At 39.5% G+C, this 23775-nt stretch overlaps 1 protein-coding gene across 1 annotated transcript in view; it reads left to right on the top strand.

The window, feature by feature from the left end:
- Nucleotides 1-23260, top strand: part of LOC134670071 (lissencephaly-1 homolog) — a 35276-nt gene extending 12016 nt beyond the window's left edge. The window contains exons 3-10 of the mRNA XM_063527747.1: nucleotides 9626-9779; nucleotides 13112-13258; nucleotides 15476-15632; nucleotides 16460-16637; nucleotides 17487-17622; nucleotides 19389-19544; nucleotides 19876-20071; nucleotides 20504-23260. Of these exons, the coding sequence (XP_063383817.1) occupies nucleotides 9626-9779; nucleotides 13112-13258; nucleotides 15476-15632; nucleotides 16460-16637; nucleotides 17487-17622; nucleotides 19389-19544; nucleotides 19876-20071; nucleotides 20504-20577 (1198 nt within the window). The 3' untranslated portion in view covers nucleotides 20578-23260. The remainder of the gene's footprint in view (nucleotides 1-9625; nucleotides 9780-13111; nucleotides 13259-15475; nucleotides 15633-16459; nucleotides 16638-17486; nucleotides 17623-19388; nucleotides 19545-19875; nucleotides 20072-20503) is intronic.
- The last annotated feature ends 515 nt before the right edge of the window (nucleotides 23261-23775 follow it).

Below are 23775 nucleotides of genomic sequence, written 5' to 3'. Positions count from 1 at the left end.
AAGTGCACGATTTCACATGTGGCTCTTTAGCCAGTACATATAACCACAACAAACATACTACTTTAAGCACAACATTTTGTTTGAGCAATGTTCCTTCCGGCAACTTTATCGGGATGGCTGTGCTAACATTACCGAAACCTGCGGACCACACACGCACTCTTGTCTTGTCTAAAACATTCGTAAAATTGTTAAAATGAGGTCTTACGCAAGTTTACAGTAGCACTAACTAAATTTTCATGTCACGTCCCTATGTAAATGAGGTACGTGGTTTTCATACGATGGCACCAATAAAAATCGCGATGTTCCCGTAGAATTGTTTAGTTTTACTTCATTACGTTAGGCTTGCCGTTATGTACGTCGTTTGGGGTAAGCTTTATTATCTGTATGTTTACGTGAGGTATGTATGTGACTCGTAAGAAGGATCAGATAAGGCCTGTGGACACGGCTTTATGAACAGTATAAAGAGAGCCAACTTCTTGAAAATATCAGAAACATTTAGCGCCATGCATACCAATTATTATAAATAAAACCATTTTCTGTTCATCTCATATTATGTATTGCAGTTTTAATCTATTAAACGGTCATTATCACATAGCGACAATGGGTTCATAAAATCCAATTACCAAAGTGATTAAGTTTCTTGCAAGTCAAAAAGAAATGCGGTTTTCTTACAAACGAACTTATAGACGTCTAGCGAATTCACGATTCAATAGACTTTTACATAACTCGATGATGCAGTTCTTAGGCTAGATTGCGTTTTAACTTATTGCGTCTGATTCAATTGAGAATCTTTACAATTAACTAGTAAACGATTGTTAGTCTTTCTACTCTTTCCTCCAAGAATGGAAAATGGTATGAAGAAGGAATTCCAAGTATAAACAACATGCAACTAATAAAAAGATCGTAACATGGTTTATGTGTGTTTGAGGAGACCAGAAAACTCGTGAGGGTGCGAACATGATTTTCGATTTCCCTCAGGAAATAAAGTTTCAAATCGGATTATCGGATTCAAAAAGCTGTACCTACCAACGCTTTGTCATGTATTTTGACTATTAATTTATGAAGATATTCATAAAACAGAAGCGTCTACCAGTGTTATGTTTTATGATACATTTAATAATATTCAAACGTGGTCGCATCGCCAATTTGAAATGCTAATCGATGACGAACGTCACGTAATATCAAGGTAATGGGGTTGTCGTGTTATTTTCGCTAATCACATTTGTATTACGATTCATTCAAGAACCGCTATTTAAACATTCTTATCACACGTCAGTGATAACGTATCAAATTGTAGGTAGTAACTGTAGTAAGTATGAAAATGAAACGTCTTCCGGGACTTGTGTAACTCCAAAAGGGTAATGTCCACTAACGTCAACTAATTGTAGGCTATTAGGTACTTCGCGGCAGTCTGCCTCGTTTAATGCCTCGTATAAACAGTGGTAAAAAGTCCGTTAGATGGTATTCAGACGGTATTCAAAAATTACTTGAGGGACAAGTTAGCTAAATTGAATCTTATTGAGCCGGATATGTTTAATGCCACGTCTTAGATACCTCAGGTCTTTAGTTTAATGCTTTCTTAGGTTTTTACCTCAAAGTCACACTTCTTTAGCATCTATAATCATAGATTGATCATCAATAATCATCATATATTATGTTCGTATACTATACCTACATACTTAAACTTTATTACTAATTACACAATTTATATCTGCTTCAAACACTTCGTTGCACGTTCTTTCGTATTAGTTTAGCTTCAAAAGTTGTACCTAGGTACTTACCTATAGTCGCTAGATTGAATCCAGCCAAAGGAAATTTAATGTAACAAAATTCAATTACGAATTTGAGAGATTTAATTTTATCTAAGGATTCTAAGGGTTTATTTTTACCTAACGATATTGTAGACTCAGAAATATACCTATATTAAAATGGTACTGTTACGTTTTTCAAATAGGAGGCAATTTACCGCTACTATGTTGATGCGTCTCTAATTGGGTGTCCACTGTCCACATCGCAACAGGGCAAAGAGCTCTTAAGCTCACCTAATAGACTTAAAGGGCTCTTAAGCTCCTCGCCCTTATGTAAGGTTATATGTTTTAGTTAGTGCTTATACTAGCGTAGGAGTCATGGTCCCTACAATTGTACTAACATCGGAAATGTGGCGTGAAAGTTATTCTCAGGCGGTCCCCGACCGACCTGCCTCGGCCCACGAAACCACTTTCGCTGTACTAACTGTAACAATCAAGGTTGTGTAGCCAGTGCACCTATTGGAACAGTAAACATTACCCTTAGGGTGGAATTACATCTATCAGCATCGAGCCGCATTTTATGTATGAGAAATTGCTCGTTAGTATGAAGATGCGTACGCATGCTTTCAGCTTTCCGATCTTCATACTAACGAGCAATTTCTCATATATAAAATGCGGTTCGATGCTGACAGATGTGATTCCACCCTTAATTGTCGTAGTACTCGTAGTCTTCGATTAGACGTTACTAATTATCCCGTCATCAATTTTAAGAGGTAACCTTCATGTTGTGTTTGTGACAGTCATTGATACAGTACTACGCCTTAAGCGTTTCAACAATCTTTGTTTATATTTGGCTAGTAGCAAGCGTACATACCCTACGTACGTAGGGTATGGACGCTTGCTACTTGAGATAAGACGCATGCGGCAAAGATATTTGCATTTCTAGCCAAAGTACGTAGTCCACTCATTATTAGGCAGAGAGATTGTGTGGTTATCTTCTTAGGGTCAGTAGCATCAACCACATTTGACAGACTGATCAACGTCAGCCGGCTTTACTATGAAACTTTCCATACATAAAAACTTAGCGAACTCTTTAACGATACGAACAGTTTGGTGCAACAGACTCTTAATCGGTAAATTTCGATCACATGACTCCCAAGAATTCTATTACACAATATATTATCCAATATCTAGCCGAGACATTGATTATTTTCACTTCCAGAAAATAAAAGATTCGCCTGATTGATCCCACGCGTACAATAGGCAGGCACCCGCGAGATTGATTGTCTTTCGCGCCGGTTCGGTTTCTCCGGGCGAAATAACGCAATAACAACCAAGAAATTATCTCTATTCAATTTCCAAGGGTTTAATGTAGCACCGCTACTATGAACTTCTCTTTAGAAAGGTCAGGAATTGAGAAACGGTTTTGATATTGCCAATTACAAATAATTCTATTTTTGGCGATTTTTCCTTCCTTATTCGTTAATGGCTTTCCCAATTTGTCGGTTTATATTTGCAGGTACTCCCCAAATCCCGACCGGAGAATGTTATTGTTTACCGCTGGAATGTTCTCTACAAAACATTAAAACTACAGCTAATTATTTACCATGTAATTTTCATCTGAAGTTAGTTTAAAATTGTGTTTATAACCGACTTCAAGAAGGAGTTCGCTCTACATTGATTTTCCCCAAATCGTGTATATCGGCGTTTTCGCAGACGCTAAACGCCGAGGATTATAAGTTGCGTAAAGGCAATAATCGGATTACGCTTTGTATTGAGTGATTAGCGTTTTTCTAGCTTCTTTAGTGTAGCGTATCATTATCCTCAGCTATATCGAACTATATAAACCCTGTGTCATAGACCCCAGACTTGTATTAAACTACCTACATGACCTTGTGCTTGAAGATATCAATTAGTAGAAATATGTTTTCTCTGCTACCATAATGCAATAAGGAATCGCTCAGTGTGATATACCTTTCTTTGTTTCACTCGGCGAAGACGTCCCTTATATTATTCATGAAACTTATTAAATCTCTGTTACATTTTGTCCCTTTCTAACAAATATAAATGTCAAAATGACGGATAAGGACAAAAAATATTAAGGGCTTGTTAGACTTTATAAACGTTGAATAACGCCGTTACGTTGAACACTAAATTGTAACACAAACCTACACCTTTAAATACTGTGCAAGTGTGCACTGTCTATTCAGTACCTATTTATTTATTGAAGTTAGGTAAACATACAATTACACCCTTTGCGATAAACTAACGCTACAGTTTCACTTAGAAAGTTATATCGTTTATGAGAGAATCGTGTAGGAAACCTTTAGTTTCACCTAACGATAGCGAGCTAAAAAAATAGAGCAACTATAAGCCTACAGTAATTTATATTAATACACTTCGGATGTCCATGTTGCCCAAGCATCGATGGTACAGAGTAATTCCTTAAAAAAAACTTATCTTATTAGTGACTGACTGCACAAATGTGCATTAGTATTTTATACAATCGTGATATAATAGAGAGTTTTTCAGTCGAGTACCGTGTTTATGCTGAGTTGCCTAAGTCAGGTACGAGATTGAAAAGCTTGATTATATCACTATTGTATACAATACTTTTTCTACGAGCCAGCAAAAATAATATTTTAAACTAGTAGAATCATACAAACAAACCAAACCAAAAGTATACACAGCTAAGATACGCAAGCAGCCGCTATACCTTCATACTGGTACGCGCCCCGACCGCCGCGCCCGGCGCGTTGGTCAACGACACCTTCTCGTAACTCATGAGGCCCTGGTACTTGCTCCGCGCTAAATTAAATTCTTAGACAGTTGTTTTCTCGATTTTGGGTACCCTAGCCTATGGAGACTAACAAGCAACACTAAGTGGTTTTCGTAGTCTATGGATGTTGCTATTTTAAGGGTGTCACATGCGCGTTTCTGACTTATGAACCAATTGTTTCTACTATACAACCTAAAATAAATAATTAATTTGAGCTTTGTTTTGTTTCGTCCTGTTGATCTGCGGCTGCGGAGAGCTGTGATTGGTCAATTTCATTATAGTTGACTAAACTGTATCGTAATGAATATTATAGTTGAGTTGGGAGCCCATACATTAAAAATACCCAATTGAAGTTTGGTATAAGAAATCTTAAATCAAGAATTATAGTCGACGAGTACGAAAACTTATTTTTACGCCAGTATCTATCTAGGAAGGTAGGAGTCTCGAGGATTGAGTTGAAATAGACAGATCGCAACTGGATTTTCCGTATCACGACTTTAGCATTGATTGGTGTGTAGGTAATTTGGGCTAAAATGAAACTAATGTAAGCACTGTCTGCCAATAGTACTCGTATATTTCTAGATATCGTTAATTAATTTGTAAAATTTAAAAAACTGTGTATAAAATTATAGCTTAAGTATATGCCCGTAGACTTAAGTACGTGGACGTTTTCAAGTTATTGCGCTCGCTTAATTACACTTGGTTAGTGTGAGTTAATGATACTCATTAAAGATATCTAGATATAGGTAGACACGTTTTCCTTTTCCCCAGATATCATTTGCTCATCAACTATCTAGTCTTATAAAGAAAGAGTAGGTACCAGTGATGGGTAACGAAATATTCCTAGGATAATACGAAGAGAATCAAGTAATCATAATCATTTATTTATTTCTTGAATGCGGTACAATAAACTTACTTTTTCTCCAATGTCTTTAAAACATGTGCTTTCAAGCAGACTAGCCGGTAAGAATAAAAGCTCTATGGACGATAACGAAAATCTTCCATTAATAAAGCCTTATTCCAATAAGGATAACAGCTCGACAATCTTCATCATATATTAGCTTATTGCATACGAAACGAGGGTCACAATGTGATATTTTTATATCAGGTTTGACTTAGCATCTCACACTCAAGATTTACGTTATACAAGTTTAGTCGCTGACCTCATCGACATACAGCTTGACAAAGTGATGTCAGATGATGTCATGCTATACACTGAAGAAACCGATCACTTAGACGGGGTCTCCAAACTTTTTTAGCTGAGGGCCATATTGCGCATCAGAAACTTTCTCGCGGGCTACCGTCGATTTTTGCGCCGCGGAAGGGTGCCTGGTGGCTGCTGTTAGGAACAGTTCAATTGTCAATGAATGCTGAACCCTTGGGTGTTACTCGCTTTGGGTGTTGGCGGGGTTTGGAGACTCCTGACTTAGACAGTTAATTAATAGAACCGGCATGAAATGGTTTAAATTGCAACGGTGTAAATAGACGTAAACATGTAAGATTAAGTTAGGTATTTATTCGTAGACTGATCAATGATCATTTATCATTATCACTTCTTTTGTATTCTAATTTGTGAAATTACAACTGCCTATTGACATCGATCAATAGTGTCTGCCCCTTCGTAATTTACCTATAGCGCAAATTCATAGTTTTAGCCATCACCAGATGTAAAGCGGAAAATAGCTATTTTAGTGCGTAATATATGCTGAAACTTGCCCAGCAGAGGAAGGTCAAGATGAAATAAGTCTTAAAATATTAAAGTTAAGAGTAAAAAGTAAACTAAACGGAATAATCCCAATACCAATGTGTCCCTATTAAAATTAAATCGAAGACGCGTCGTTCAAAAACAGGAAGACACGTGGAACGTAAACTATTGGAATTTCCTCGTAGACTCGTAGTGACATAGTTTCTATAATGCCGGATACGGCCCATTACACGGCAAGGGCGGCTTATCGATTTGGCACAAGTTCGACATGTGTTCCTAAAGTTGTAACTAACTAGTTGTTAGTTGAGCTCCGTGACGCTAACGCTAATGGCATTTATGCTGAATCACGAACGTTAAGATAATGTTATGGTGTAATCTGTCACTTTGTTATGCACTTAGTATCAATAGATTGTACATACTTAAAAGAGAACTAAGCAGCTTGTCCCATTCAATGTCGAACACAGTAAACAATTGATCACATAAGAACTGTCACAAGATCTGTATTTATGCTTATCTGTCAATATTTTTATATATTGAGAGACATTGTATTCCAATCCTCTCCTTGTAAATCTGCAGTACTCTAAAAAAAAAACTATAATACACAATGTTGCCGCACTAAGTAAGAGCAGTAACTCATTTTGAAAAATTTGACATATTTTAATTGTAGAACATATTGTACAAGTAATACTTGAATGACATTTCAAAATGAGTTACTGCGCCTTATGCTTAGTACAGCAGGATGCTTATGCTTATTTATGATTTTTTTTTTGTCTATTGCGGTTTCTGAGGTACCAATCCACTTAACCCAAGTAGGTCCTTATTTGTAAGCATTGTCATGAGCCTGTGGCAATAGTCTTCTAACTTAAAATACATTTCACCAGTTACTTAGCTAGGTGCACTTTCTCATCTAGCTCTCGCTTCATTTGGTTTGTCGGTTCAAAATGTGTCTGATTACCGTCAGTTTATCTAATATATTAGCGCATAAGCTTGTTTGGACTACTACCTACTACAGATTAAGTTATGCAATGGCAGATACACTGCACAATATAAATATCTAGAATTACTATTAAAACGATGATGCTTGTAACTTAAAGAAAAATTGTTTCGCTGATAACATAACTGTGAGATATGCACTGCGTCGATACAAAAAAAAATGTTTTGTTGATTTAAACGTTCCTTTTGCGTTCAAGTATTTTTGGTTAGTTAGTAAGTGTAGTCGCATCTGCTATGGTATCATTTAATCCATGCTACATTCGTAGTAGTTAGTCAGGCAGGATTAAGAAGGAAATGTAGATGCCGAACATTTCCTTGAGATTACGGTGACACACGAGCCTGCCTGCGGCCGCGTGTTGCGTGTTAAATGACAGCCTCTTACCGTAACCGGGCCTGATAAACTATTCCTATATGACTTTACTGTGCCATATACTTGCTCAACGTTGCCTTCCATGCCAAACTTTGTGTGGCTTGAATAACAAGTAAAACATTTTAAGGTGTAACAATTTTAATCTGACGTTTGTAAAAATAAACACAAGAAAGTGAGCAAAAATATCTGACAATATTATTTGTGAAGTCAGAAGTGTCACGTATGTACTTTTGTGGTGCTTCCTTGTACAAAATATTATTTGAGGTACACCCAACTACATTGTCAGGTATTATAGTTGTTCGTTAGGTGCCTGGGACATACACATTGAAATTTTTGTAAAAAGCGTGAAGAGTAGTACCAAATGTACTTAATAGATATATGTAAATTGAATTTGAAGGATAAGAAAACGTTCTACAAGACTAGATGTGAGAAATTTACCCGGACCATTTACATGGAAATGTGCTTTAACTTTTGTTACTAAGTACTTTCCTAATCCAAATGCATATTAATTATACACTCCGTCTTTCATTAGACCTTACCGCTTTCACGTAATAACTCGTAGGTGTCAGTTTCTCTGAGTTTTTCGCACCTTCACTTCGATATGGCACACCCTTGTCTGGAGTACCAAACAAGTACATGTATGTTATGTTATCAACACTGTTATCGGACCATTCATAAGCCTTAAATCAAAGACATAAGGTCCACCGACACCGATGGATATAATAATTAAGAGTGTAACTGTTAGTAGTTACAGGTCTCATATCGAAGCAGGTACAGAAAAATATTTCCTTGTTACGTGAGTTTTACCTGTCGGTTTGTTGTTATTGGCTGCCTAATAAGGAGTTCCGACTGCAGTCCTCTCGAGATAACGCCTATTGGTTATGTGCGAAATGTTGGACTAGGAAAATCAATCACGGGATAACTGGACCGATTTTATATCACATTGCTTATCAACTTATCATATTTCATAATTGGCCCTAAAAGCGCTCATCGGAGTCACTCTCGCGCGCATACCATGTAGATATCAGGTTAAATCTGGCAGATATCAAGATCAACTGGATGCTGATAAGCAATAATGTGTCAACCCACATTAATTTTTCAATAAGATGTCAACTCAAAAAATTTACGCTTAAAGTTGACATTTTAGTGTAAAATGGATGTGACATGACTCATTTTTGCTAAACACCATCCAACTGGCCATTGAAAAAATTAACAAATCGTATGTGCTTATTAGCTACCTACTGTAAATGTGTTTTTATTAAATATGTATTTATCCGATTATAATTGACATCTCTCCATTTTCTAAATCACCCATGCTTTACCTTATATGTACTCGTAAGTAACCTAAATCTCCTAAAACCCAATTACGTGTCGTACATACTGAGTAAATTGTCCCAAATCCCCAAATATGGGCCCCACGTGTCATTAATGGCATTAACAGTTTCAGATTTCGTAATATCTACTTAAATTAAGGAAATCCTGTGCTCATAAGTCGTAAGCTTAGCAGCTGTTCAGTTTCCGTGAAGACGGTGTACGTTTTTTGCCACTTTACTATAGCGCACGTTTTGGTAAGCCACCTTGAAATGAGTCGGATACATCCGTTTTTCATATGTTTAATTAGTGGCTTAATACATCTTGTCTTCGAGAATTTTAAAGAGATCTGTTGCGTATGCACATAATAAAATGTTGTAATTGACATAAATCCTGAACTTTAATAAAACTTTAGATGAACACACAAGTTTATGTAATTGTAGTATTAACTATGTGTTAGTCTTACCTTAATTATACTTGTAAAATTTTAATATACACAATACATTCATCATCCATCAATATACATAATACACCCATCTTTCATTGGAGAACGGAATTTCCCTTATAATGAAAATATTAAATATGCAACTGAAACATAACCAATCAAACAATCAATTGTTGGTTAGTAGATAGATATGCTGCCAAAATAGTCTCCTTTTATTGTTAAAAATGTATCTACATATGGTATATGAATAATATTTATGTTAATATTGTTACAGGAACAAAGCGATCGCCGACTACCTAGGCAGCAATGGCTACACGGACGCGCTGGAAGCGTTCAAGAAGGAGGCCGACATGAGCGGCGAGATGGATCGCAAGTTCGGCGGCCTGCTCGAGAAGAAGTGGACGTCCGTCATCCGGCTGCAGAAGAAGGTAAACATACAGGGACACAGCCGTCGCCGACTGCAGGCAGCAGCTACACTGAAGCGCTGCAAGCGTTGAAGGAGGCCGACGTGAGCGGCGAGATGGATCGCAAGGTCGGCGGCCTGCTCGAGAAGAAGTGGACGTCCGTCATCCGGCTGCAGAAGAAAGTAAACACAGGTACACAGCCGTCGCCGACTGCAGGCAGCAGCTACACGGATGCGCTGGAAGCGTTGAAGGAGGCCGACATGAGCGGCGAGATGGATCGCAAGTTCGGCGGCCTGCTCGAGAAGAAGTGGACGTCCGTCATCCGGCTGCAGAAGAAGTTAAACATACAGGGACACAGCCGTCGCCGCCTGCAGGCAGCAGCTGCACGGATGCGCTGGAAGCGTTGAAGGAGGCCGACATGAGCGGCGAGATGGATCGCAAGTTCGGCGGCCTGCTCGAGAAGAAGTGGACGTCCGTCATCCGGCTACAGAAAAGAAGGTAAACATACAGGGACACAGCCGTCGCCGACTGCAGGCAGCAGCTACACTGAAGCGCTGCAAGCGTTGAAGGAGGCCGACGTGAGCGGCGAGATGGATCGCAAGTTCGGCGGCCTGCTCGAGAAGTGGACGTCCGTCATCCGGCTGCAGAAGAAGGTAAACACACAGGGACACAGCCGTCGCCGACTGCAGGCAGCAGCTACACGGACGCGCTGGAAGCGTTCAAGGAGGCCGACATAGCGCTTATAACTTACAGCATAATAATTATAATATTAAATATAGCCTTCCAATCCATCTAAGATACCGTACCTAAACGCATCACAGCATCCACAGCTTGATGAAATTGTAGGTAACCAGTAATCTTATAAAAGTAAGTTGGTCGTTACAGACCGTTATCTATCTTAGGCATCCGGACTATGATCACTTGCTCAACAGCGGGCGATAAAAGGCTGATGGTGATGGTCTATCTTATAATGATAGTAGGTATTTTAACAAAGCTAGACATATTATACTTAGCAATAACGTAATATAACTAATTACATTACGAAGTAATCATTTTTGCAATGACATGTAAAATATGAGATTTAACATTTAAATACCTCTACAAAAAATACCGATGCAACTGGAGAATGTTCTTAATCGACTTAAATATTTAAGTTATGTAACCGTGAATGTGGACTGCTCTTAATTATTTAACATTCCAGTATTTCCAGTCTCGTTTCCACTTGAAATAATCCGTATCTGGTCAATTGGTTTATAATGTCACATCGGGTCCAAGAATTTCCGGTTTCATATAGCCTTAAGGATAACGAAAGTTACAAGTGTTATGGCGTTGTAATCATTACAAACTGATCAGTTTGACACCCTGACCGTCGCAACACTCCACTTAATTGACCGACACGATAATTATATTAATTTAGGTTACATGGTGTCTGGCAAGCAAGAAATTAAAGATTACAGTATATATTATGTTACATCGCTACTATGAGTACTACGCGACATTCGCGACAACCGCGTACTTCGGTAAATGGAAATTCCCTATGCCCGTTTCTATAATTTGAGTGATAGTTGGTGATAGCTATGAAGATAGACGAACTTTAGGTAGCGGTAGACTATTTGTCATCATTAAAATATTATAATTAATAAAGTTTGCTAAGTGCGATGGTTTTATGACTTCATTAGGATTTTATTATGCTCACTCTTGTGAATCATATAGTTTCTCTTTCACATATCGAGATTACCTTTGTTGAACGAGTAATTTACTAGTACTGCCTTGCATAACTCAGTAACTGATATCTATATAATCACATCACGAGTAGATGATGGATTACACCAATTAGATGGTTCCATGAACATAATTCGGCGTGAACTTTTCGCAACCTGAATGACAAAGCGTTTGCCGAAGTGCTATTGTACCGTGTAACAGTTGTAACGGCTTTCAATAGCTAGTCATGACATCTCTGTTTGTAAGCAATGCATCGATCTTTGTCGTGGACGTTTCTAGGTCGGTGGGAACTATTTTCCCTCGAACCGGTCGATGCTATTGCTCCGAAAATAATGCCGTGGATCTAAACACACAGTCAAGGAGATGAAATGTTCGTTTTAATGTGAACCTTGCCCCACTTAACCTATGTACAAGGTTTTAATTAAACGCGTATGTGTCGTTCTCAGACAAACAGACCCACTTTGACGGTTGTCGGAATAAGAAATCATCCTTATACATTATTGTCAATGTGGTACCTTACACAAACGAATGAGATACAATTATGAGATAAATGGAATTGTTGCATCAAAACAGCAATAAATTGGTCCTTCCATCTGTAATAAATAAAAAGCACTCTCTTATCTTGAACACACATCAATATCCTTGCATAAAACAACAATCTTTTTTTGTAAGTGCTGTATAAAGTATCTATACTCCACTCATCAATTAATCAGTGTATTCGACGTTATTCTTCTTTATTCCACATAGGTATAGTTTAGATACTTTCTAGACTACCTTTATTGACTATTGTGGCAGAAAAATATTTGAATATATCTGGTATGACCGTATGTCTTCTTTTAAACCTTAAAGCAGAGAATAGGAATTAAAGACCTAATCGCGGTTTTATGGCTCAAGTAAAGGAGAGAGTTTTACGATACGTCTTAACGTCTAATGTTATCTACCAATATGTATTAAAGTCTCATATTCTCGGGATAATACTTCCGCAGAGTAATTCTATCATTAATATTGATGGTTTCATTGGTAACCTTTGACAGAGCTAAATGTTTTCACACGAAGGATTATCAACGCGGTGGTCTCACAAGCCTCAAGGTATGTGAGGCAGATTCGCTACGTTATTTGATTGTTTATCTATTACGTTACGTGCCGGAGCTTCGGGGGGCGTGCGTGGGCCCGGAGCCCACGTGTACACGGTAATAACGTCTAATGTAAACTTTTTGGGCGTTTACACTTTGCTTCACGACGGGTGGGTGAAATTCGAACTGGGTTTATGTATGACACGCCACATTTCATGACGCAACGCAATACGCTTTAGGTAGATATGTTTTCTACACAAGATGATGATCCATTAAATACAGGAGACACCTGTTCCTATACGGAGTATTTTCAGCTTTCAGCTCGCCATGATCCTTAATATAAATTTGGCCCCTAGATTCGTAACTAATAGTAAGCTCAAGAGTATTGTACAAAAATGCAGTTATGTAATTACTTTTATAAAGCGCAATCCCTACCCTTTAAATTTTATAATTATGGTATGTTATAATATCATTTACTACCCTACTTTTTTCTTGGCGTCCCTGTATTCATGATTTACAAGTTAAATACCTATTATGCATTTATTTTTTATTTTGTGGCAGGTGATGGAACTGGAGTCGAAGCTGTCTGAGGCGCAGAAGGAATTCATTGAAGGCGCGCCGACTCGCGCCAAGCGTACCCCTGCCGAGTGGATCCCGCGCCCACCTGAGAAGTTCTGTCTCACCGGTCACCGCGCCACCATTACCAAGGTACTCCTCACATTTTGTCGAGACATTTGACACATCACGGACTTCATCTGAGTGCATAAAGTATCCCGCGCCCCCTCAAGAAGTTCAGCCTCAGCGGCCAACGTATTACCATCACTAAAGCATACCCCACAACGCGATTATTGTTATTGTTTTTGTGGTCATATGGCGAGCCTCCGATAAGGCAAGCTGCCTTGACAAAATGTGCCTGCACGCCCTAATCTAGAATTTGCCCAGTTCGTAGTTATCGGAAATACGTCGGAAGATATTTTCACATCTACATACTTGCTGCTTACACAATGAACGAGGAAATGTAGCGCTATGTGCGAAAAAATGGTATTGAGAGCTAGACTTAAAGCGGATGATACCAATATGTTTACTATGTTTACATTGATCATAGTCTCCGTAATCCCACATTCTCTGTAATCTTTATTTAACTTAACCAATAACCAACCGTATGACAGGAAAATGTATTGACTAAGCTTTCAATAATCAAATCATTTCACGTGATGTAATAAATGTCCTCATAAAAATTAATTGTTGTCTACCTCTGACCTATGTTACGACTATTGTGCAATGAATAATTATATTTATCTTCAACGAATACTTCCATTAATGTTTGCCCCGGGGTTCTCAGACTTATACCTGATAAAAAATCGAGTAAAAGAAAACCTTCTCTGTGAAAATCCGTGTTAAATTTTTCGCTAATACATAAATAAATAATAAAGTTCGACGTGTTATTTGTTGCGAAAGCGATCGACAAAAACCTTTATACAATATCCCTAAAAGCATATTGGATCCTCCATCCTCGCGGCAAGACTAATGAGCACTAGGTATTCCTTAGTCAGATCGAGCTTTTATTTAACCTTACCACTCAATATGTGTTATGTGGCTATGTTGTGAAATCTCGGAAAGGTTTCGCACATTTGAAACTGAGCGCACTTATAAAAAAATATCGCCTCCCAGGGGGTGTTATAGTCAATAATATCAGCTTGTTTATTTGTATAAAAATACACAATATTAGACGTCGAGACAAGGTAAGTTAGCATTATTTTCATTCTCCAATTTGGTAAGATTTCAAATGTGTGCCATGCCATTTTTGGTAGGTAGATAACACTAAAAGCGAAAACATATTTAAATCTTGATCATAATGTTGAAATTGTGTCACAAACATTATAATCCATATTGTTGATGAAACCTGATCTAAATATATAAATACTTCTTGCTCAGATGAACAATTGCATAGAAAGCAAGACATATGAAAGTTACTTATTATTCCATTATGCGCTTTTGATATATGTGAGATCAAATCACATAATAGTGTGTCATTGTTCCATACAAATCAACATCAATATATCAATAGGTATGGTTTTCTGAGTGTAATCTGTGTAATATACGAGTAAATAAATAAGTAAACATTTGACAAAAGCAGGCGTGGCTCACTCCGCGATTTCGTCGCTTTGCTACAGGTAGCTAAAAGTACATCCGTTCGACCCCAATTTTAGGGTTTGCTATAAGCCGCGCGTGGCGCTGTCGCCACCTAGCGGCCATATCTGTGCTGATCGTGACAGCCGCGTTTTGTTAGAGAGTGAGTCTTTTGTACCTAGTACTATTATTTATTCTGTGACAAAAGTATAACCTGAAAAATATGTGTAGTCAGACCATCCCACACACTCTTGTTGTCAGTTATGGGCGTTATGGCACTTATAGCGTGACCGCATAATGTTGCTATTTAACTTGACCCAATGTTGAGAACTTGTCAAAAAAGACGCTGACACATTTTAATTAATGGTCGGAAAATGTATGTTAAGCGTAATTGACTGTACAAAGTTCATATTAACATACCAATTATAATCTGAAATATTAGAAGTGAGAGTGAAATATGTTTAGAGAAAATATAATTACTATTGGATTATTACTGACGGATATTAATTAATTAAAATACGGTTTAGAGAAATTAACTATAACGCTAATATTGTTAACGTACTTGCCGTACCGTACCGTACCGACATTTTGATGCCACCCGAGTTGAAATCTGTATCTCAATATACTGTACAGAATTCGAACATATACAAGATATGTCTTGATTTAAAAAAGCATTTTTCTCTTATCTGTGTGTAAAAGTTACTTAATATAGTTTCCTATCAGCATCACACTTTTATACTTGTGCAAAAACAATCGAATTTTTTATAAATTATAATGTACGATAATCTTTTCCAGGTTATATTCCACCCCGTCTTCAGTTTGATGGTCTCCTCGAGCGAGGACGCCACCATCAAAGTGTGGGACTTCGAGAGCGGCGAGTACGAACGAACCCTGAAGGGGCACACCGATTCCGTACAGGACATCGCCTTCGACCACCATGGCAAACTACTTGGTAAGTGACAGGTTGATATATCACCTTGTGTTGTTTTCTCAAAGTGGGACTTCGAGAGCGGCGAGTACGAACGAACCCTGAAAGGGCACACTGACTCTGTTCAGGACATAGACTTCGTCCACTACTTTGTATGTAATTTTCAGCCAAGACGCCCAGCGGTAGCACTGATATTGAAAACCTGACATTTCCGCTTATAAAATCACCAGCAAGAGTGCTCCGCTACACGGAAAGTTTATTTTACACAACATAAGATATGCGTCACATATCAGGTTTTACTTACTCCTCCCTCCTCATACTTTGCACATAACGAATTGCTTTGACATTAAAGTATTACAACTTTTGTTTCTACTTATAGTGTGTATCATTGTAGATACCGTAAATTAGAAACTGAAAACTGCTCGTAAGTAGCAAGGTTTAATGTGTGCTTATCTCAAACACACTTATCAACGATGTGCTGCATCGTGGTTGCACATTAATCATTATCACAAACTAATACATCATACGTATTATTACCCAAGAGGCAACCTATTCACAGTCACTATAACATTTTCCCACCTGTTTCGTAAGAGATATGCATCTATAATACTTTTAATCTTATGGCATCATTAGTATTTTATGATCCCAAGACGAAGGTGCAGTCACAGAAAGCAAAGGTTTGTGATTTTTAAACCTTAACTCAATAGAAACAGAGCTGAAAATTGACAAACAGCTCTTCCTTCATTAAAAAAAGATGCATTCCCAGCATGCGATAGAATTAACCACGCTATAAAACCATTCAGGCAAATTCCGAGTCATATCCATTTAAACCGGACACCTTTATTTTCCAGTGTCCTGCAGCGCGGACATGTCGATCAAACTGTGGGAGTTCAACCAGACGTTCGAGTGCGTGAAGACCATGCACGGGCACGACCACAACGTGTCGTCCGTCGCGTTCTCGCCCAGCGGCGACATCGTGTACTCGGCCAGTCGCGACAAGACCATCAAGGCTTGGGAGGTCGCCACTGGGTAAGTTTCACCTGACGTTTGTGTAGACACTGTAGGTGTAGACCATGCACGGGCACGACCACAACGTGTCGTCCGTCGCGTTCTCGCCCAGCGGCGACATCGTGTACTCGGCCAGTCGCGACAAGACCATCAAGGCTTGGGAGGTCGCCACTGGGTAAGTTGCACCGGACGTTTGTGTAGACACTGTAGCTGTAGACCATGCACGGGCACGACCACAACGTGTCGTCCGTCGCGTTCTCGCCCAGCGGCGACATCGTGTACTCGGCCAGTCGCGACAAGACCATCAAGGCTTGGGAGGTCGCTACTGGGTAAGTTGCACCGGACGTTTGTGTAGACACTGTAGCTGTAGACCATGCACGGGCACGACCACAACGTGTCGTCCGTCGCGTTCTCGCCCAGCGGCGACATCGTGTACTCGGCCAGTCGCGACAAGACCATCAAGGCTTGGGAGGTCGCCACTGGGTAAATTCAACCATTCTCTACCGCTCCGCGGTTTTAGGCAGTGAATAATGTAATGATTTGATAGCAGGCGAAGGGACCGTTCTGTACGTAAAACTTTAACCGCATACTACATTCACTGACTGTTTTATCACTTTATTTACGACGCAATTAAATGTTCGTGCCGAAATTGTTGGAGGAAAAAGTCCCTGTGCTGTTTAGTCATTAAATGTTATTAGTGCCTCGGTGTTTTATATAAATGATGGGTATATGACAGTAGAAAAAGGTGCGAAATCCAAAATATTTGTGTGAGATTGACTCTTTGCGCTTAATTTCTTTTAAAATGTCTGATGTTTCCTGAAATTGGTTTGCCTGACTATAAGTGACCGTGTACATTATGTTCGTTCGCAGATACTGCATCAAGACGTACAAGGGTCACCGCGAGTGGGTGCGCATGGTGCGCGTGTCGCCGGACGGCTCGCTGCTCGCCTCCTGCTCCAACGACCAGACCGTGCGCATCTGGAACGCGGAGACCAACGAGTGCAAGGTAAACGAGTGCTACCTATGAACGTACAAGGGTCACCGCGAGTGGGTGCGCATGGTGCGCGTGTCGCCGGACGGCTCGCTGCTCGCCTCCTGCTCCAACGACCAGACCGTGCGCATCTGGAACGCGGAGACCAACGAGTGCTACCTATGAACGTACAAGGGTCACCGCGAGTGGGTGCGCATGGTGCACGTGTCGCCGGACGGCTCGCTGCTCGCCTCCTGCTCCAACGACCAGACCGTGCGCATCTGGAACGCGGAGACCAACGAGTGCAAGGTAAACGAGTGCTACCTATGAACGTACAAGGGTCACCGCGAGTGGGTGCGCATGGTGCGCGTGTCGCCGGACGGCTCGCTGCTCGCCTCCTGCTCCAACGACCAGACCGTGCGCATCTGGAACGCGGAGACCAACGAGTGCAAGGTAAACTAGTGTTACCTATGAACGTACAAGGGTCACCGCGAGCTGCTCGCCTCCTTTCGCTCGACTTTTCATCTTACCCCTCATGAAAAACCCTTTCAATCTTACCCCAATGCAACTGTACCATTATCGGGCCATTTATGGGTCGGGTTACTTTTGGGTCGTATATGTATTTTCTCCAATATGCTCGGAAATGTTCACCTTATTGTAGCAAAAAAAGTACGGGAAGTTCTTCGTTAATGTCAAACTCTAATTTAAAAAAATCAAACTATCGCTGTCCTGTTCTAGCGGACGGGAAGTAAAAAAACACTACAGTAATAACTTATTACTGTAGTGTTTTTTACTTTTTAATAATAAAAAACGCAAACAGCCAATTATTATTGCCGCGAGCCGCTTCTACACGATCCGATCAGCTATCATTTCACGTGTATGATCGTGCAAATACTGCTTAATAAAATCAAAGAGTATTTATATTTTTTTTTTTAAATCTCATCCGTGTTCATAAAGCTTATATAGTTTGTCAAAGGACTTTCTCATTCCAAACAAAGACAGAAAGAATCATACTATCTTTGTCTTACACTAGTACTAGCACCCAAAAGAAAAGGATGGGTATAGTTTTCCTGGTTATTACTGACTGAAAAATTGGTTTGACCAACTATATTGCACAATTATATTGAATGAACGAATATTGAACGGTACTGAATGGCAGAATAGGTTTGTGCCTTTAACTTTATAAATTAATTAAAGAGGGAAATTGTTTTTGACATTTTGGATGTGAAGGTTTGATTTGATGCTTAAATAATTATAATTTAACCTATTTCCTCGCATGTTTGGAGAAAAGCACTATATATGCCTCGGCAGGAATAGCAATTCGTGGATTCGTCTTCTTTGTCGGACTCCGCTTCGCGTCGTCCGACAAAATTGAAGCTCATCCACGAATTGCCCTTTCCCGGCCTCTGCAATAATGTACTATTGTTGTACAGTTATGGCTGGGCGCTGGGCCTCATACCTTAAGGCTTCATGACACTATAACAGCCCCGCGCGCGCTTTACGACCCGGCCACGACTTCGCGCGGCGGCGGCAGCGGCGAGCCGCAGCCAGAAGTGGGAATGAAAGCTCCAATTGCTGCTTCTCGCTCTCATTTATGGTCGCCGCCCGCCGCCGCCGCTACGTTATTCGCTCGCTAATACAGAGCGATAGAGCTTAACGCGCCGCCTAGGTAACGCGGCGCGCAAGCGATGTTCTGCGTTCAAGCGCGCGACCATCCTGCCCTGTTGCATGTAGCCTACCGCTATCGTAAGGACTGCAGTCCTTTCTAGTTTACTTGATAATACGACCTCATTTGCCTCTAGATGGAGCTCCGCGAGCACGAGCACGTGGTGGAGTGCATCGCCTGGGCGCCGGCGGCGGCCGCGCCCGCCATCAACGAGGCGGCGGGCGCCGACAACCGCCGCGCCGCGCACAACGGGCCCTTCCTCGCCTCCGGCTCCAGGGACAAGTCCGTCAAGGTACCCTACCCTACCCTACCCACCACACACCGTCCTTACAACAGCTTCAACACTAGATTTGAGAAATTATGAGTAAGCCTCGCTTACTCGACACTTGGCGTCGCGTACATTCTCTAGATTCAACGCTCGAAATTTTAAGGACTTCATGCTTGAATGATATAGGAGGAGGTGGAGCGACGAGGCTAGCGTCGATTTGCAACCTAAGCTGAGGTAGAAATACTATTTGGACATTCGCCTCAAGCCTGTCCCGGCATGACTAAATAATGCATGGACAAGGGACACCTCATCTTGTTCGTATGCAATTTAACTCAAGTTTCTCTGTCGTGTTCAGATCTGGGACGTGTCGACGGGGCAGTGCCTGGCGACGCTGGTGGGGCACGACAACTGGGTGCGCGGCGCGGCGTGGCACCCGGGCGGGCGCTACCTGCTCACGGCCAGCGACGACAAGACGCTCCGCGTGTGGGACGTGCCGCACACGCGCTGCCTCAAGACGCTCTACGCGCACCAGCACTTCGCCACCAGCCTCGGTCCGTATACACAACACGGCGGACACAATACTACAGTCCTACCGATCCCTACATGACACTCACCAACAGTAGGCCATCTGTACACCTAGCTGCAAAATTGCGTACAGTTGCCCAACTATCACACAATACAAGTCGTCCAATCATCACACAACACATAGTCATCCAACCATCACACAACACATAGTCGTCCAACATCACACAACACAAGTCGTCCAACATCACACAACACAAGTCGTCCATTCATCACACAACAAAATAATCGCCCAACTATCACACAACATACACAGTTGTCAAGCATTACAACACACAAAACACTATCCCTGGGCATGACACAACACATCTAAAGTTCTTGAAATGTCATGACTCATGAATTATACCAACATATATAAATACATTTTTAATCTAGTGCTAAACGATATGTTTTCATTCCAGATTTCCACAGGAGCTTGCCATACGTGATATCGGGCAGCGTCGATCAAACCGTCAAAGTCTGGGAGTGTCGCTAGGAGCGTTGCCATTTTAGTAACTTTAACTCACCGATGATATCTTTATCATTATTTTTTCACATTAAATAGCCGCAATGAGAGCAATGTATTGCGATTTTAATGGTTAAATCATTTTAGAACGGAGAAATAGTTTTGATAATTTATTGATAATGTTTCTTCCTTCGGCTCATTGTGGACCGTTCTCGAACGTTGACGATGCTATGTCCCTCTTACACTCTTCATCAGATCCTCTTTACTGTAAACTTTGGATTCTCACATTCCATTAAATTATAATGGCTCATAGTAGATGTAAGTGAATTCGGTATCTCCCAAGTGATAAGCAGAAATCCGTGTACAATCAGTTGCAAAAATAGCTACATTATTAACTTATTGATACTCAATATAATAAGAGTAAATATTTGTAGCGAAGTGTCGGATATATCTTACCATGTAGAACAAACAAACTCTATACATGAACACTATATTCCTAATGAAATTAAAAATATTCATATACACTACTCAGTTTTTTCTAAGATTAGAATTCTGACCTCAAAAGTAGTGGTAATTAACTTTTTCTTCCGAAATGGTAGGGTTCCTATGATATACCTATTATATTGCGATACAATAATATGTTAACTACACTATAATTCAGTGCATGGTTACTTAGATTTAATTTTGGAGGAAAAAACTTACCACTGCTTTTGAGGATATAAAATCTCTATTCTGAAAATAAAAAGGCTATATAGTTATTCCTATTAAAATTAAAAATGTTAGTTGTTTAGTAATGTATGTATTTATGCAATAGATTGTACTTAAAATATCGATGTAGCATTTGTCACGCGGCCGACGGGAACGACGGAGTGAGGAGTAAAAAGCTGTGTTATAATTTAACATTTCATTATTCTACGTTTTATTTTATAGTTATGGTTTATTCATAAGATTTGTTTAGATATAAATTTTATTTGGTATTAATAGTTAATTTCTTACGTGTCCACTCTAGAGAAAAATATTTGTACCTCGATTTGTTTTATGGTAATTTAGTTTACAAAATTTTTGATATTGTTGATTATTCATGACAATCGTCCTGGATGGTTGGTTGCATGCGAGCCCGGGGCGCCCGTCGCCATCTTGGTGAATTCCGACCATCCTCCCCGAGGCAGCCACTTAGCCACCCCAGGGAGGATCGTCGGAGTGACCCGCCTTTGTACATACGCTTCGTGTTAGTCTCTGCTCGATCCACTCTCATTGTGTTTGTTCGCTGCCAGTGCCAACAGCATTAATGGAAGTCTCCGGGGACTTAAAACTTAATTCATACATTAGATACGTGTTCGGTTGGGTGTTGTGGGCGCTTTTTATTTGCAGTTTCGTAGGGACTTATTTTAAGTTTTGGCGATTCAAAACTTTAACTATAAGTTAGAGTGTTATATTTTAAAGTTTTAATTATTTATTATTAACGATTAAATCTTCAGTGTATGCTGTCTTGAAAGGTTTTTTTACGCAGAATTGCTAGATGACAACTTAGTTCAAAACTATGCAATCGCTTACATCGACGCGTTACTATTAGATCATCCATAATTAATCATTTTCGTCTACGACGGTTAAAGTGTGTGATATGCATAAGTAATTCGTGTTATCATTTCAATCTGATTGAGGTAGCTAGATGCAAAGATAATATTTAATGATTTCAATTGAGTTTGATACAATAGTTATTATTTATTGCTATTTTGAGGATTTCAATGGGTTTGAATACCCGATATTTTTACTAGGAATTAGTAGTAGTTGTAGGTGAGTATAGTCATACTTTTAGACGCTTTACCGTGTTGACGCCTATCGGAGCCCTTGTACATTGCCTGGCTCAGATATATAACGTTTGAAATTATATGAGATGAACTGGTTCTAACAAAACAATCCACACAATTTATTATCGACCTTATTATCAATGCAATAAAATTCAAATTAAACAGTTTTTGTAATTCAGGTTCATCTCAATAACTTCAAGTAGAACCGGTCATGCGATACTAGACTATCTAAAAGCGACGTATATCATCCCTGTCGCGATTAGTTGTTACAACTTTTGCCAGTGGCTAGAGCAACAGTCATTTGTTTTAAAGAACTGGGACGTTTGTACCGTACAGCTTTACTTTCAGTTTTTCTAAACAAATGGTGTGTCGCCAGCAGTACAGTTTCTCCCTTAAATGTGCTTGTTGAAGACCTTGTGTCCACATCAGTAACACTGTACTGGGACACCGGCTAAATACCTATTAAACATTGAGATTATATTAAGCATGCGAGGGCGTACAGCGCCTGTAGTTAAGCTATAATGGTACGTATATATCACAGCCATTCGCTTACTCAATGTGACATCGTTAATACATGGTGATAGCATCTTAATTGATTTGAAGCTTGCAAACTACATTTATGTACAATTTATCAAGTAAATTATCTGCACTCACATGAATATAATTATTATAAATGCTTACCGTAAGAATAAAATATGTATACCAATTATCATCATACAAAATTCTCCGATACCTAGAGAGACTACTGAAGTTAGGTATGCAGACTACTATTAATTACCATATATGAGAATTTTGTATTTACTCAGTAATCCTGTATTTTGTCTAAATTTATAAATAGAAAATAATTACCAAAATTGTAATAGAATTTGGTTTAAATATTGTGTAAATAAAACAATTAAATTATATACTTTGTCTTATTGTTTCAATATAAAAAATACGTAAGATACGAAAAGGTAATTCGCAACTCGTGTCGATTAAAATACTCCCTTTGGTCGTGTTCTAATTTATCGCCACTCTTTGCGAATTTCCTGCTTATCGCACTTGTATCGTATTGCACCAATAACAATGAATTGCAACATAGTAAAACTACAAAGAAATTAAAAACGAAAATAAAACTAGGTTGCTATTTTATTGCAAAAAAGCTATCTCTTCCAGACAACCTTTGGTAGCAGGATATTGTGTAAGGTTTACTCGGGTAATTCCGAATGTCGAAAACTGTCGGATAATTCCGAAAAGAGACTTTTATTATGATGGAATTAAGGGTGATTTTCATCTGAATTTCGGAATTATCCGACATTCGGTATTACCCGAATACACCTTAGTGTAAACTCATAAAAAATCAACAGGGTCATAGACTAGTTAGCGCGATTTAAACTGAGAGTCTATCATGAATATCGAAAATCCAAATTTCGTTATGTGC

This window comes from Cydia fagiglandana, chromosome 13 (genome assembly GCF_963556715.1).
Source record: "Cydia fagiglandana chromosome 13, ilCydFagi1.1, whole genome shotgun sequence".
NCBI classification, from domain to species: domain Eukaryota; kingdom Metazoa; phylum Arthropoda; class Insecta; order Lepidoptera; family Tortricidae; genus Cydia; species Cydia fagiglandana.
This window is presented reverse-complemented; position numbering and strand designations above follow the sequence as displayed.